This window comes from Heterodontus francisci, chromosome 27, assembly GCF_036365525.1.
Source record: "Heterodontus francisci isolate sHetFra1 chromosome 27, sHetFra1.hap1, whole genome shotgun sequence".
NCBI classification, from domain to species: Eukaryota; Metazoa; Chordata; class Chondrichthyes; order Heterodontiformes; family Heterodontidae; genus Heterodontus; species Heterodontus francisci.
The window spans coordinates 28,926,415-28,942,909 of NC_090397.1; the positions used below are offsets into that span (position 1 = coordinate 28,926,415).

A 16,495-nucleotide genomic window follows, 5' to 3' on the forward strand; every position below is an offset into this window, starting at 1 on the left:
CTTGGCCGCTACTGGTCACGTCTGGGAGGCTCTTATTGTGTCGTAGCTGCCTATTGGGCCCACCTTCTGCGGATTCGCCTCAGCACAGCACGGGGATGGAAGAAAACGTGGTGAATCATACCCATCTCTATCCTCCTTGGTCCTTCGGCTTCCTTCAAAGGTTAAGTTTACCTAAATGTGCAAAGAGATGTTGCATTTTGGTTATGGGAAGCCTACACTAGCTCCATGGTATGAATTGATGTTGGACCCACAACATTTCCAAAGAGATGCAGTGGTTTTTGTCAAGGTTCATCCCAAGCAGCTCTGTAACACAGGAGTCTGTGCTCTACGGGCTGTTCCCAGGGACGCACACCGAGACAAACATCAACTGCTGCCTGAGGACTATCAATTCGGTGAAAGACGCCCTTTGGTCTGCCCGAAACATGCTGGTCTTCCAGCGCAAAGCGTTGTCCACGACCGAATGTTGCACATTCCAAGGTCCAGGACTACGTGCTGAGGGACGCACTAAAGCTTGGGGCAGCCGCAGCAAAGTCTCAATGGGGAAAGACCACAGTGTAAGGTCCCCCCACCAAGCTGAACAGAGGGGCTGGATCCATGGAAAACCCCTCGAACTGTATCGGGAAAATTATGTCTGCTGTAAAATGTAAAAATGTATCTGGCACGACAAATGTGAATTGGAAGGGTTGTGAGGCAACTCATGATTGTATTGAAGCAAACGGACCTCCTTTGCACTGTTTGTAATTTGACTTGGTGCTGTTTGAAACTGTTTGTTAATGTATATTTTTTACAGATTTTTATGAATAAAGTATATTTTGGAAATAAATTTTTTTTTCCAAAAGTGCGAGCCATCATGAGCAAACCAACAAAATTTCAGTGCCCTGCACTGGCCTTCTGAAAGAAAACCACCTCTACACTTGCTGAGTTCTCCCAACCACCACCCCCCCTTCACAGACACACCTCCCCCTCACAGACAATGCAGTCGCAGAGTTCTTCCAACCAACCACTTCTGTTAGATAACAGTGCTAAAGTAAATTACCCTTTTGAGTCACCGAGGTCTCTCGCCTCGGTGCCGCCAACCTTTTAAAGACTCAAATCTGAAGGTACGAGTGCCGCATGCTCAACACGATTGCGAATGCCTGGTAAGATTGCTATTAATTATATTCAGATGTATGCTAAAGAGTTTTTAGCATATGTAAATGCCAATGCCGTCACAGCAGTGCGGACATGCTGCCTTCGACAGAATCGGAACACAGCATTGCGGCATCGAGTTCCGTGGCAGATGAATCCACGCCAATTCTCTGCCGTGCACCAAAAAACCCACCTCACAGAGGAGCATAAAATTCAGCCCTGTGTGTGTCATAGGGCTCTGATTTGTTTATATTAACGAAGCTGCTGTCCGAATATGATAGCTGCTGGCAAAAACAAGCACAGTTATAAATGCTGCAGAATGGGGCTGGAGCGGCAGATCGGCACCATCAATTTTAACATTCTTTTGCCCAGTTTCATTACTGAATAACATTCAATACTGTAGTATATTTGATAATATATGCTTATTTAAAAGTTTTTTTTATATAATGAAACTGTCATACTGTTCTGTGAATAATCCTGTGAAGCACAACGAAAAACCAACTTGTATGTACTTCTGCCTGTCGTGTTCTGTTATGGCAACCCAACAATAGACCCGATGGTGAATCATTTGTTTTGTTTAAATTTAAAATTGCTTTCTTCAACTTCCCCTGCCAAGATATCATTTACAGCCTATTGTAGCCTCAGATGCTGGACATAAACTGTGGGAAATGTTATCAAGACATGTCCTTTGAAGTTTGTAGGGATGGGATAAAATTTGCCAAGTTCTGTCTGAGAAGCTCAGGGGCTCCGAGTCAGGCCCAGGCCCCGGGGGGTGGGGGGTGCGGTTCTGAGTCAGGCCTAGGCCCCAGCCTTGGGGCATCATTCTCATCAGTACTGGTAACTTTTGTTTTACAATAATGACTCAGGATGTTGGGGTGGTGGAGGGGGAGGCTCTCCCATTGTCACAGCCTCTGGATGAATCTGGCAGGATGTGGCACAGTTGTATTATTCTTCGGCAGGATTTCTAGGGGGCTAAGGAGGAGTTTGAGTGCTTCACTTTCAGCTCCACAAAGGAATCCTTGAACCACCTCAACACACCCCTGCCCCAGCTATCTCCCTCTTTTCCCCAGTTCCAGCTCTAGAGCCCTCCCTCTCCACCCTCTTTCCTTTCTCTCCTCCCCCTCCCTCTCTTCCCCCTCCCTCTCTTCCCTCTCCCTCCTTCCTCTTCCCTTCTCCTTTTCCATCCCTTATCTTCCTCCTCCCTCCTCTTCCCTCCCTCTCCTTCCCCCTCGCTCCCTCCCTTCCCCCTCTACCCTTCGTCCCTTTTCCTCTTTCCACCCTCTCTCTCCTCTATATGCCCCTTTTCACTGGTACTAAGTTTGAGTTGGGTTGACTCTACTCCAGATCTCATTACTACTTTGATCCAAACATGGACACAAGCTGAATACCATAGGAGGCTCTATGGGAAACATTAAAATAAAAGCAAAATACTGCGGATTCTGGAAATCTGAAACAAAAACAAGAAATGCTGGAATCACTCAGCAGGTCTGGCAGCATCTGTGGAAAGAGAAGCAGAGTTAATGTTTCGGGTCAGTTCCGAAGAAGGGTCACTGACCCGAAACGTTAACTCTGCTTCTCTTTCCACAGATGATGCCAGACCTGCTGAGTGATTCCAGCATTTCTTGTTTTTGTCTATGGGAAACATGCCTGTTTCTTAAGGTACATTAAGTGTTTTTTTTAATTCTTTCATGGGATGTGGGTATCGCTGGCAAAGCCAGCATTTGTTGCCCATCCCTAATTGTCCTTGATAAAGATGGTGGTGAGCTGCCTTCTTGAACTGTTGCAGTCCATCTGGTGCGGCTACTCCCACAGTGCTGTTAGGAAGGGATTTCCAGGATTTTGATCCAGCAACAGTGAAGGAATAGTGGTATAGTTCCAAGTCAGGATGGTGTTTGACTTGGAGGGGAACTTGCAGATGGTGGCGCTGCCTGCCATGAGAGTCTTTGTGTTATCTTAAGCAACACAATGAAGTATGTGAATTCCAGTTCCTTGAAATCTCAAGAAGGTTTATTATCAGCTAAACTAGTATATACAATACAGAGCAAACTATACACAGAACCTTCTTCCAGGATGTTATAGTGCAGAGTGACCATGACTTCGAGCCACCTGACTACATCCTGGTACTTGGCTCATTAGCATACTGAGTTCTTAAAGGGACATCACTCTTGAAACGATCATACAATAACCCCTTTCCAAAGATAAGTCTTGTACGCTACAAGCAAAAACACAAAATTGGATATCAAAATTTACAAGTATGAAGATAAGGATTGTAAAATTTATAAGTGCAGAAGCTTAAGCATCCATATATCATTTCAATGGTTTGACAACTCTTCCAGATCTTGTTACAGTATAACCTTCTGGGGACGTGGATTTCATCCTTGGCTGTTTTTGGTTTTCAGATGTGTTGTCAATGTGTTAGTGGTTGTCCTGTTGTTCTGTCACACCTCATCGTCAAAGTGTGTTCTTACGAGTCCACTGTGTGCAATTGGAGTATTGCACACTTCTCTTATTGGCTTTGGTTCCTCCCCAACACTGCTCCGTTAAATGTTGTAACCTTGTAAGTCCTAGGTTCACTGCATATTTTGGATACCTCTGCGGGTAACCATGTTCTCATTGTGGCATGTATGACCCAGACCTTTTTTATGTGTAGTTGAGGTCATTCCACCCCTGCAAGTCGATCATACACCATCTCCATTCTCCCTTGTTTTTTGAGCAGTATCTCCTGCATCTCAGAGAATTTGGACAGATGATGGCTTCGCAGAATTGTTCTCACTTGCCTGCCAGACATGATCTCTGCTGGTGACAGTAAGCCTACATCCATAGGTGTAGCTCTGAGGTGTAACATGGCAACACAAAAGTCTTGTTTTGTTGTCCTACACTTCAGGATAAGCAATTTAACTGTGCAAACCATTCGCTCGGAAAGACCGTTAGATCTAGGGTAATGTGGTGAGGGCGTCACATGGTTTACACCCCATTTGGCAAGCATATCCCTGAAAGATCTGCCAATATACTGGCCCATTGTCAGTAATAATTTCTTCAGGTGCACCAAACAGACTGAATATGGCACTCAACGGGCTGAATTTTACTGGCCCATCGATGCCGTGGATCGCGGCGCGGGGGTTGGTAAAATACTGCGGGCAGAGGCCCGCCTCGACCCACGACGTCAAGAAGGGCCCGCCGCATATTACCGGCAGAGGTGGGACCTCTGTGCGGCCCCCTCCCCCGCCACCTGGCAGCGGGCCCTTCATCAGCATATGTAGATGAACATGTAAAATATGTGAATAAACTTACCTGCAGGCGGCAGCCATCCCACTCCGATATTACGGCTGCCGTTCGTGCTCTGCGTGCCTTTGGAACTCCATACAGAGGACCGGGTGAGAACCTGGTGGGGAGGGGGGGGAAATAAAATTTTCAGGGTGGGTGGGGTGGAGGAGCAGGGAAATCAATATTTATTCGATGTGGGGTTGGTGGGAAGGGGTTGGAGGGCAAAAGATCGGAGGTTGTGGGGGGGAAGTTCAGGTATTTGTACAAGCAGTTGATGGTCATTTCATTGCCTGAAATGACCATTGCAGGGGGCGGGGAAGGGCCTCCATCACTTATTTTTTCTGTAATAAAAGTCATGTCTATTATCCCTTTAAAACTTACACTTATTGGTAAGGGCTTAAAACCCTTTAAAAATGTTGCCGGTGCCTGTGCGGTGGTGCCGGACGCCGTTGCTGGGGATGCGGAGGCCACCACCTTACGTCATCGGGGGTGGACGCTCCACCCCCACTATTGAAGTGAGCCCCAGCGCGAAATATCACGGGGGCTCCTCGGCAGCTGCTGAATGCAGGTGCCATGCTAAGTTTAAAGGGCGCTGCTGCGAAGCGTGGTACCCGAATAAAATTCAGCCCAATGTGTCTGAGACAACCATGCTTGACATATCTTTCACCTGTCTGACAATTAGAAATTTGGAGAAATAATCAGTCACTAAGATAAAGTCATCTCCATTCAGTGGTGATTTTGGACCAAGGAACTGACGGAATCTTGTGAGGGTGTAGAGGTTCTTTACATTGTTGTGGCTGGTGGCTTTTGCATGCCTCGCATATCCTCACTAACTTTTCGATGTCACCGTTGATCCCTGGCCAATAAACAGTGCCTCGTGCCAGTCATCTTGTTCGCTCTGTGCCCATATAGAATCATAGAGTGATACAGCACTGAACCAGGCCCTTCGGCCCATCGAGTCTGTGCCGACCCATTTATACTAATCCTACATTAATCCCATATTCCCTGCCACCTTCCCTCAATTCTCCTACCACCTATGGCCTCGTGAAGTTGTGACCAAGATGTACTGTTGGAGCACTTTGGGTACAATCACTTGATTTCCTTTGAAGGTTACGCCTCTTGAGATACCGAGTTCATCTCTATAAGACCAAAAGCTTCTGAGGGTTTCTGGCATCTCTTTTATCATATCAGACCATCCTTCTATGATGACTCTCTACAGTGTCTTCAGTTGTGGATTATTGGCTGTTTCTAATTGTAGTTGGTCACATTTGTGCTGACCAAAATGCAATAAATCTGTTTTGAGCACATCTTCCACCTTGATGTATGTGCTGTTAACTTGTAGATCCAGTGGGACGTCTTTATTCTTGTGCAGATTTGGCAATCCGCTCAGCGTATCCGAGGTGACCATTTTGGTACCTGGTTTGTAGCAGACGTCGAAGTCCTACTTCTGTACTTTCACTAGAAGTCGCTGTAGTTGAGGTGGTGCGCTTGTCAATGGTTTGTGCCAGATCATCTCCAGTGCTTTGTGGTTAGTTTCCACAGAGGACTGTTTACCAAACAGGTAGGTTTAGAACCTTGTGATCCCAAACATCAGAGCAAGTGTTTCATGCTCTATGTTTGAGTAATTGGACTATGTTGAGGATAAACATTTGGACCCGAATGCAATTGGTTTGCCATCCTGCAGGATGCATGCTTCTAGCCCTTTCTGTGTGGCATCGACTTCCAGGATTGTCTTCTTCCATGGATCATCATCTTACTGCAGGGTACAGGTTTCTGCTGACAATGCTTTTTTGAGAGACTCAAACATATGCTGATGGTCTTCCTGCCATACATATGGTATGTTTTTCTTTAAGAGCTCTCTCAGTGATGCTGCTTTGCCAGAAAAATTTGGAATATATGGTGCCAAGAAGTTGAAAAATCCAAGACATCTCTGTAGATCTTCTTTGTCTTGTGGAGTAGGCATATGCTTTACTTCTTTGTCTTTGCCTCGGTCACCACGGATTCCACAACCTGAATAGATGCAGCCAAAGAAATTGAGGTGACGTATATTCACATGGCACTTCTTGCTGTTAAAAACAAGACCTTCATGATGAGCTACTGCCATCAGTGAGTGAAGATTTCAATCATGCTCTTCTTTAGTTTAGTCCATTACTGCAATATCATTGGCAATGCATATACATCCAGGTGTGTTTTCTATAATTCTGTCCATATGCTGCTGAAACAGATCTTGACTGACAGATAAGCTGAAGGGTAGTCTTTGGAAGCAATATCTCCAAATGGTGTTCTAAAGGTGGTGACCTCCTGAGATTCCTTAGCTAGGCGTACTGACCAATACCCATGTTTAGCATCCAACTTGGAGAAGAATTTGGCTCCTGTGAACTTGGGATTCAATTCCTCTAGTGTTGGAATCTTGTGGGGGGCATCTCTTTAGGGAGAGGTTTAGATGCCTTGGATCCATCCTTCTTGTTGTTCCATCCTTCTTCAGTATGCATGTAATTGAGCTGCACCAGTCTATGTGATGATGCACATGATGGATGATGCCATTGCGTTCCATGTCATCCAACTTGCACTTAAACTTTTCTTGTACACGCACACTGTACTTTCTTGGAGGGTCAATTGACAGAATTGCATCTTCTCTGAGGTGCAGTACGACATCGCCTTTGAAATCTCCTACGGTATCGAACCTGTCAGGATACATTTGTTGTAAGTCCTGTACTGACTGCATGAGGGTTACCCTTGGTCTCTTCTGCTGTAATGCGTACCTTGGTGATCTTGTGGATAGTCACAATGTTGAGGTCCTTACACGCTGGTAGTCCTGCCACTGCTGGTCCACTCATGTCCACCAGGTAAAATATTTGTGGTTTCCATGCCGACTTGCCATAACTGCACTGCACTGTCAGTGTGCCACTGCAAGGAATGGATGACCCTTTGTATGCAGTTAACTTTGCAGTTGTCGGTTGTACCATTAGTTTCTAACGACCCCAATACATATCCTGCAGGCTTCAGATTGGTAGGATATTTGTACTAGCTCCCGCGTCGGTCTTAGTCCTGAATGTGTGTTTGCCAACTTTCTTCAGGTGCATAATCCTAATAGTAGCAAAAGTTTCCAGTCGTTTGACTTCATCAACACAATATGTCAGGTTCACAATGTGAAACGCCTGCTTGTCTTCTGGCTGAGAATTGCTCCACTCTGAATCTTGTCTCCGGTCTATTTCACTGTGGACTTCGTGGCCGGAATTTTACGCTGGGTGGGTCGGATGGTGGCGTGGGGGCAGCGTAAAATTGAGCGGCAGGCTCTGGGAGGCCTACCCGCCCCGATTCCGCCTTCGAACAAGTTTATGGAGGTCCGGCGGGGGTTGGGAAACGGCCCGCCCGCCCGTGGCCAATCAAGACCCTTAAGTGGCCACTTAACGGCCACTTAAGGGCCCTCGCCTGCCTCCACAGGTATTTTACCCATGGCAAGTGGGTGTGTCGGGGACGTGAAAGGCTGCCCAGCGATAGCTGCCAGCCGTTCAGTGCCCGAGGGGGCATGGCAGTCGGGCACCACGTGCCCAATTGAGGGCCACCCCTGCCTCCCAACCCAACACCAGGATCCAAGACGCCCCCCCCCCCCCCCCCCCCCCAAACAACCACCCTAGCCTCACCAGGGCACGACCAATCCCCCTGATGAGGCAACCCAAACTTACCCACTCTCTCAGCTCCATCAGGTCAGCTGGGCTGCAGTCCCAGCAGTGGCCACCGCTCTCGGCAGCTCACTGAGGCAGGACCTCCTCCCACAAGTGGGCTGCAGTCCCAGCAGTGGCCACCGCTCTCGGCAGCTCACTGAGGCAGGACCTCCTCCCACAAGTGGGCGAAAGTCCCACCTTGGGGCAATTAAAGCCTGGGGATCTGTAAAATACAGGACGGATCCCCAGGCTGGGCGGAAGCGGGGTCGTCACCGACATTTACATCGGAGTCCGGCTCCCGTCCACCCACTGTAAAATTCCGGCCTGTGTATCAGCTTGCGTTTACACAGGTCTCTGGCACTCTCTTTGCTGCTGCTGCCATGTTGCTGCGCCTGTCTTGTGTTTGTGTCCTATTGAGACTTCTCGCTGTGTCTTTGGAGCCAGATTTCTTGCATAGGAGGGCCCAGTGTCCTTTTGTACCACAAGCCTTGCACAGATCTTGAAAGGCAGGACAACTTTGCAGTGAGTGGAACAAACCACACTTACCACACAGCTTGCTTGCCTTTTGTGACCTGGTTACCCTGCCAATACTGTTCGCTGCACCTAGTGCTTGCAGATGCTGTTGTCCAGCTACAATGGCTTCGTATTTCCTGCCATCTTCTAGCAGTGCATCAGTGTTGTGACGTTTCTTTTTCCCCAAGAGGTCTTTTTGAAATGCTTCAATAGGGGTTGAGATAATCACCAGTTCCATTATTCGCTCCGACAGCTCAGTTTATGAAAAATCACATTTGGTGCCCTTACTACGGCATCTACTGATGAATTGAGCTATTGATTCCTTTAGCTGTTGCCTGTAGGCCATCAGTTCCAGGCAATAAATTCTAAAATTCACTCTTAACCGAAGCTGATCTTCTAGTGCTTTCCATATCTTTGTGTGAAATCTCTGCTCCTCTCCAGATAAGCCAGAGGTATTGATTCTGTATAACCCCTCATTTCCGACTGCTATCAGTATTTTCACAGCCTGCTTCTTTGGTTCTATAATTGCTTGGTCTATGAAGCATAACTGCATTATTTGTTTAAAAAGTTTGAACTCGGATAGGATATCAATGGCCTTCCAGTTCATGCTGGGAAATATATCCGTCCTTCTGCTGTTCCTTTGCTTTCTGTTGCTATTTAACTTGGTTCAGCTCTGTGTGTGCCTTCAGCACTGTACTTATTATGACTTTTTTATGCTTAATTAACTCTGCGCTGTCCCCCCTTTAAAAAATTATTTTTTTTAAAGGCAAGCTGCTTTGATGGAGTGTAACAGATACTTGACAGTATTCTCTGTTTTTTCTGTTTCTGCCTTTGCTTGTATGTTGACACAGCTGTTCAATAGGCAGTTCAAGGACTTACCCCATTGCTTTTTTTTTTGCTTTTTTTTTTGCTAGAGCTTGTTTATCTTCACGCTTGACTGGTTGAATGATTTTTTTTCTGCTTAACTGCTTCAATGGAGATTCTGCAGTGTTCGGGGTTTCCCTTGCTTTTGTTTGGACACCTCTTGTTTGGTAATGATGCCGACCTTGATCAGTCTGAGAGAGGAATTGGGTTTTCCCTGTTTTTTTTCTCTTTCCCATGGAGCCTTTAAACATAAATTTTTTCAGCACTGCAAAGCTTTTTTTAAAATCAGGATTCCTCGACCATCGGCACGATGACTCACACGATCACAGGAATTTATTTGCAGCCTGTCATTCAGTGCTGTCTCCCACAGCTGGAGGTAAGTGTTTTCTTCTTTCCACTGTTCGGGCCAGTATTTATTTTCAATTCTCTCTCTTGACTGTAGGAAGGGTCGCTTTCACAGCTGTTTTACTCATGGTCTTCAAGGTTATAGCTTGTCTTTTCACCTCCGCTGCCACCATGCCATGAGATTCTTTGGGTTATCTTAAGCAACACAATAAAGTACGTGAATTCCAGTTCCTTGAAGATCTCAAGAAGGTTTATTAACAGCTAAACTAGTATATGCAATACAGAGCAAACTATATACAGAACCTTTGTCCAGGGTGTTACAGTGCTGAGTGACCATGGCTTCTAGCTACCTGACTACAGCCTGGAACTTGGCCCATTAGCATACTGAGTTCTTAAAGGGACATCACTCTTGAAGCGATCATATAACATTCCCATGCATCTGCTGCCCTCGGCCTTCTAGATGGTACAGGTACAGGTTTGGAAGTGCTGTCGAAGAAGCCTTGGTGAGTTACTGCCTACATCTTGTATATGTGACACACTGCTGCCACTGTGCGTGGGTGGTGCTTTGGGGAGTCAGAAGATGAGTCCCTCGCCTCAGAATTCCCAGTCTGTGACCTCTTCTTGTAGCCACTGTATTTATATAGCTGGTCCAGTTCAGTTTCTGGTCAATGACAACCCCCACATTCATATCCACTAGGTCTGCAAACTCTATGATGGCCAAGAAAGCCTGATGACATGGGGTTACCATGGTATTGCCACATTTAGCAGGTGCAATAGCCTGCAGACCTATGATGCTAAATATCTGTGCACCTTGAAGAGGGATAAGCTTGAGCACATATGTAGACAGATCATTAGAAGCTGCTGGCAGAAATTTTTCAAGAATTTTTCAAGAAAAACATTACAAAATTGATAATGTGTGTAGAAGTGACTCTTGCAACTGAACATCAGTCGTGATGTGGCACAGCTTGATCTGCATTGAGCAGGCTCCTCCTTCACTTTGAATCTGAAAACCATGTCAGGCCAATCAAGCAAGCAAATGTCTTGTGTGCTCCTCCAACTATGTGACTCCATGAATGTGCACCCCAAGCTCATGCAGGGTGATGTAGCCATTTCCCAGAGGCTGAATTTGACAAATTCACATTATTTGAGCTCAAAAGTTGGTTTAGTGGAGTGAATTTCAGAACTGCAGTGAGAACGAGTGAGGGTGACATCATCAGAAGTGACGCCAACGTCTGAGCTAATCATTTAGCACATGCATTGCGAGTGATGTCATTGTGTCACCTGGCGCATGTGGAGAAGGTTGATTTTCTTGGGTCAACTCAAAACCAGAAGTATCAACGCTGTCGCTAATCACTTTGTAAAACTAAACACTCTGGGGAAGAGCACTGATGACTAATGAGATGTGTGTGTGTGGGTCATGGATTGGCCTGGATTTTGTGGTTGTAATGATAGTATCTGCACAGGCACAGTTAAACATGGAAATCTGTCAGTGATTCCCTATTCCTCTACAGGATCAGCTGCTGAGGTCCCTACAGATGGAAATCTTCTGAAATCACTTGAATTGATGTGAACTTCCACCTTTATGCAATTAGTCTTGCTGTAAAAACTGTTGAAGTTACACCATGTTGAATGAGGAGTTGCTGAGTTCTTAACAGCATACTAAGTTGATGATTATTTCTGAATAACCACTCTGACTCTGAAAAACTAATATATTTGTAAATATTAGATTTCTCTTTTATGATAAAAAAATTCAGAGATTTTTAAAATAATAAAAAAGCATATTTTATGATATTTCAGTTTATAACATAATCCCATGTCTATGTCCTTTTTAAAAAAAAATTGTTTATGGGATCTGCATGTCGCTGGCAACGCCAGCATTTATTGCCCTTCAGAAGGTGGTGGTGAGCTGCTTTCTTGAACTGCTGTAGCCCATTTGGTATAGGTACATTGACAGTGCTATTAGGGAGGAAGTTCCAGGATTTTGACTCAGCCGCAGTGAATGAACAGCGATATAGTTCCAAGTCAGGATGGTGTATGATAGGAGGGCAGCTTGCAGGTGGTGGTGTTCCCATGAGCCTATTGCCCATGTTCTTGAAGGTGACAAAGGTCGCGAGTTTGGAAGGTCCTGTCTTAAGAAACCTTGGCAAGTTACTGCAGTGCATTTCGTAGATGGTACACGCTGCTGCCACTGTGCGCCTGTGGTGAAGGAAGTACATGCCTAAGGTGGTGGATGAGTTGTCAATTAAGTGGATGGTGTCGAGCTTCTTCATTGTTGGAGCTGCACTCATTCAGCCAAGTGGCGAGTATTCCATCACACTTCTGACTTGTGGCTTGTGGATGGTGGAAAGGCTTTGGGGAATCAAGAGAAATCACCACAGAATTCCCAGGTTCTGACCTGTTTGTGTAGCCACAGTATTTATGTGGTTCATCCAGTTATGTTTCTGGTCAATGGTGACCCCCAGGATGTTGATGGTGGAGGATTTGGCGAAGTTCAAGGGGAGGTAGTTAGATTCTCTCTTGTTGGAGATGGTTATTGCCTGGCACTTGTGTGGTGTGAACGTTGTTCAGATCTTGCTGCATGTGGGCATGAACTGCTTCATTATCTGAGGAGTCACGAATGGAACAGAACCCTTGCAATCATCAGTGAGCATTCCCTCTTCTGAACTAATGGAGGGAAGAGCATTGATGAAGCAGCTGAAAATGGTTGGCCCTGAGGAACTCCTGTAGTGATGTCCTGGGACTGAAATGATTGGCCTCCAACAACCACAACTATCTTCCTTTGTGCTGGATATGGCTCCAGCAGCTGGAGAGTTTTCCCCCTATATCCATTGACTTCAATTTTACTAGGACTCTTTGATGCCCCACTCAGTCAAATACTGCCTTCATGTCAAGGGCAGTCACTGTCACCTCACCTGTGGAATTCAACTCTTTTGCCCATGTTTGGACTAAGATTGCAATGAATTCTCGAGCCAATTGGTCCTGGTGGATCCCAAACTGAGCATCAGTAAGCACATTATTGGCGAGGAAGTGCAGCTTGATAGCACTGTTGATGACACCTTACCATCGTTCTGCTGATGATTAAGAGTAGACTGATGGGTGGTATTTGGCCGGATTGGATTTGTCCTTCTTGTTTGAACAGGACATACCTGGGCAATTTTTGATTTTGTCTGTGTTGTAGCTGTAGTGGAACAGCTTGGCTAGAGACAGGACTAATTCTGGACCACATTTCTTCAGTACTACAGCTGTGAAGTTGTCAGGGCTCATAGTCTTCGCTTCACCGCTGACCATGAAATCCATGCCATTGTTTTCTGGTTTATTAGATAGAAAGTGGTGGGGTTCAGGGTGTTACCTTTTACATTAATATATATGCTATATCAAGGTAGCCTAACCAGAATCAGAACCCAAACCCCACCACCACCCCCTAGCACCAAAACAGCTAAGTTGTATGCCCTTCTAAACATTATTGATGCGCTCCCCACCTTAGAACTGGATCATGCTCGCTTTTCAACAAAAGCCTGATTCGTGTTACTGTCCCCACCCTGTAGATGTGGATCATGTTCGCTCTTTCCCTTCCACCATCCTCACCTTTGCTTAGACCAGAATCAAGTACTTTCTCTCCTTCTCCCACCTTAGACCTGCATCACATTCTTCCTTGCTCCCCCCTTTAGACCTGGATCATGGTTTTTGTTTTGCGAGACTAATTTCATCGAGCAGTGAGAATGGGTGACCTGATGTCAACAGAAGCCCTTTTGCACACTCACAGAGAAAGATGTCCTTGAGTCACCCAAAAACCCAGAGATCCTAGACTGTCCCTAGTCACAGTGTTTAATTTTTATAATCAATGAATATAACTTGTATTATAAAATATAACTTATTTATTTTGCGTCTACAGGTTGCTGCAAATTTCCACTGTAGATGAGGGAGACAATACTGATCCCGAAACAACTCTTCCTCCTCTGATTCAAGCACTCACATATGATGACACGTATGAAATTAAAAAACAGAGGCGAGAGAAAATACTGATGGTACATAACTACAACTTATATGGTAGAAATAAACATTGTGTTAGTTGTATTTCAGGAAGGATCATTCTGCCAGTTGCAGATAAATCTTTTAAATGGTATGTTTTTGCTGAGGTACTTAGTTTATGAACACCTTTGTGAACATACAAAAATGATGAGCAGGAAAAGACCAGTTGATCCATCGAGCCTGCCCCATTCACTTATGCTGACAAAGAACATTGTGATTCCTAAAGCTCCCCTACCTACCACCAACATCAGGTGTAGCATGGCCTGATTCACAATGAAGCTTCCACTACTCTGTTTCAATACACCTTGACTGTTATCTCAAAAGAACATTTGTTATTTTGTTAGTTGTGCACAGCAGACATCCCTGCTGCCTCCCTGAGGTAGATTGACGGTTTGTGCCAGATTAGGGCATGTATTGTGCCATAGGAAAATGACAAGGATAGTTGCCGTGGAAAGTAGAGGTAGGGGTTTTTTAAAAGTTGATTTTGAAGTACAATAGTAGGACAGAGTAAAAGCTTTACCCTGTTTCTGGCTGTACCTAGCTCTATGTTTGATCCTGATAATTATAAAATTCTTCCTGGTACTTATATCCTTCAGTTGGTTACCTCATCCCCAATGCACATGCACAAAAAAAACACATTGCATTAATTAAATTTATATCTTCATGATTTAAGCCTTGCCAAATGCATTGTACACTTTTAATGATCTTAGCAGCACAAACATTATGCTTTGTGAAGTACTTAATCATCGCTATCAATAACTATCCTCATAATATCCAAGATGTGTCCATTACTGTTGAAAAATAAAGTTGTTTTTCATAAAGTACATTATGTACATGACTTGGACACCATCCATAAAGTAATCAGAGTGTTTTTACAAAAATAATATTTAAAAATGAGGATTAAAACTGTTGTAAAATTATACAATATGCTTCTGATTAGGTCATCTTCAATAAATTACTCTGCTGAAACTTTGGAGGAGTATGTTGTACAGAAGCTGTTTATCAGTCCTCAGTTGGCCAAGACTTATTTATAATCTACTTCCGAATAAAAAAAACAAATTAATTAAAATAAATAACCTGGCTACAAGGGTGGAGAAAATAAAAATAATTCATATGCATTTTATGAATGCATAGATGAGTTTGCATCTCAATGAATGTAAGGAAGAAATTTCTGCTCTTTTTTAGGAACTTGTAGAAGAAGAGAGAAAAGAAAAACTAAAGCGGAGAATTCAACAAAAGCAGCCGGAGCATGCACAACCTGCCACTGTCAACATCAAGGTGTCGAAAAAGATGATCGCACGAACAGCGGATGTTCGATTATCTGACAGAATGTTTATTGACTCAGTTTATCTCCAGATATACCCAACTATATACAATCACTTTGTGGGAGAGGTATTTGAACATTTTAAGAAGATTATTGTTTTTGATTAAAACATGGGCCAGCTGTTACTGGAAAAATAATGGTGAGTTAGCAATGCACATGGTAATTAATGGTCAGATCATCCAGCAAATTCAGGGGTTGAAGAGAAATGATACGCATTGTGAATCTCCACACTTGCTGGATGGTTTGTGTCGCTCCATCATTTGCACAAACAACATTTTGCCCTTCGTCTCACTGTTCTTTTTAAGAACTTGCTGGATTTGCATATTAATTGCCCATTAAACTCTCCACAAAGATAGGTCTGGTAATTAACAGTGTTTTTTTAACAATGTGATAATTGTTAATGCAATGCCAATCAACCTCTCTGACCCAAAAAGGAAATAATTGAAATTGTGGAATCTTATTCCTTCAGGTGCTAAATTGTTCTTGGAGATTTTAAAAATATCAATTTTCAATTTTTTTCTTTTCCTCTGTGTCTCTTTTTTCCCCTCTCTCTCAATCCAATTTTTCTTGCCCTCTTTATTTATCTTTCTGCACCTGATTTGGTTGTAATTTACCCTCTTTCTCTGTCTTTTCTGTTTCTTTTTCAATTTTCAAACCTCATCTGTTAAGGAGAGACACTACTGGTCCTGCCCTGCACTGAGGTTCCAGATTCTTAATTGCACTTGCCACACCATTATTGAGCTTGCATTTCCAGCAAGTTACAGCACAAAAGTTTTTGAGCTGAAGGGTGCAGAGAAAGATCTAAATAACAGTGCATGCTGTGGGATATCCCGTTCCAGCAAGATCTGGCCCAGTCTAGTTCCCTCAATACTGCATTGAAATATCAACCTAAATTTTGTACTCAAGTCTCTAGAGTACGACTTGAATCCATGACCTTCTGACTCAGGCGAGAGTGCTGCCGCTGAGTAAATGATGGCATCTAATTATGCATATATAATATATGCACAACCTAGTCCTGTCAATTTCTGGATTAAAAAGTATATAAACAATATTTTTCACAATTTCAGCCAAGAATATTTTTTACATCATTATAACAGTACCTGAAATGCTGCAAACATTTTGATCTTTCGAACCAATAACCTTGAAAGTCAATGCAAAGTTCCATGTTAATACTGGTTGTTTTGTTAAAGTAAAGAAATGAGAGTAAAGTGACACAAGTATGTTTTTTGTAATTTTCTTAAAGATTGACTCAGAAATGGTAAAACTATTGGACAGTAACTTGTCCCATGGTGAAGAACTCCAAGAAATTTACAAGGAGCTTTTGAATGTTACTCCAGATGACTATCTGTTATTTGACCAGGTA

The 16,495-nt window shown here is 44.0% G+C and overlaps 1 protein-coding gene across 4 annotated transcripts in view; it reads left to right on the forward strand.

Annotated features, from left to right (window-relative positions):
- ccdc87 (coiled-coil domain containing 87) overlaps positions 1–16,495 on the forward strand; it is a 97,995-nt gene that overhangs the window by 36,968 nt on the left and 44,532 nt on the right. For all 4 annotated transcript variants that reach the window (XR_010977715.1, XM_068059716.1, XM_068059717.1 and 1 more), the window contains exons 9-11: positions 13,672–13,804; positions 14,994–15,200; positions 16,376–16,492. Coding sequence is in view for 3 of the 4 variants with exons in the window: in XM_068059716.1 (XP_067915817.1) it covers positions 13,672–13,804; positions 14,994–15,200; positions 16,376–16,492 (457 nt within the window). In the remaining variant the exon portion in view is untranslated. The remainder of the gene's footprint in view (positions 1–13,671; positions 13,805–14,993; positions 15,201–16,375; positions 16,493–16,495) is intronic.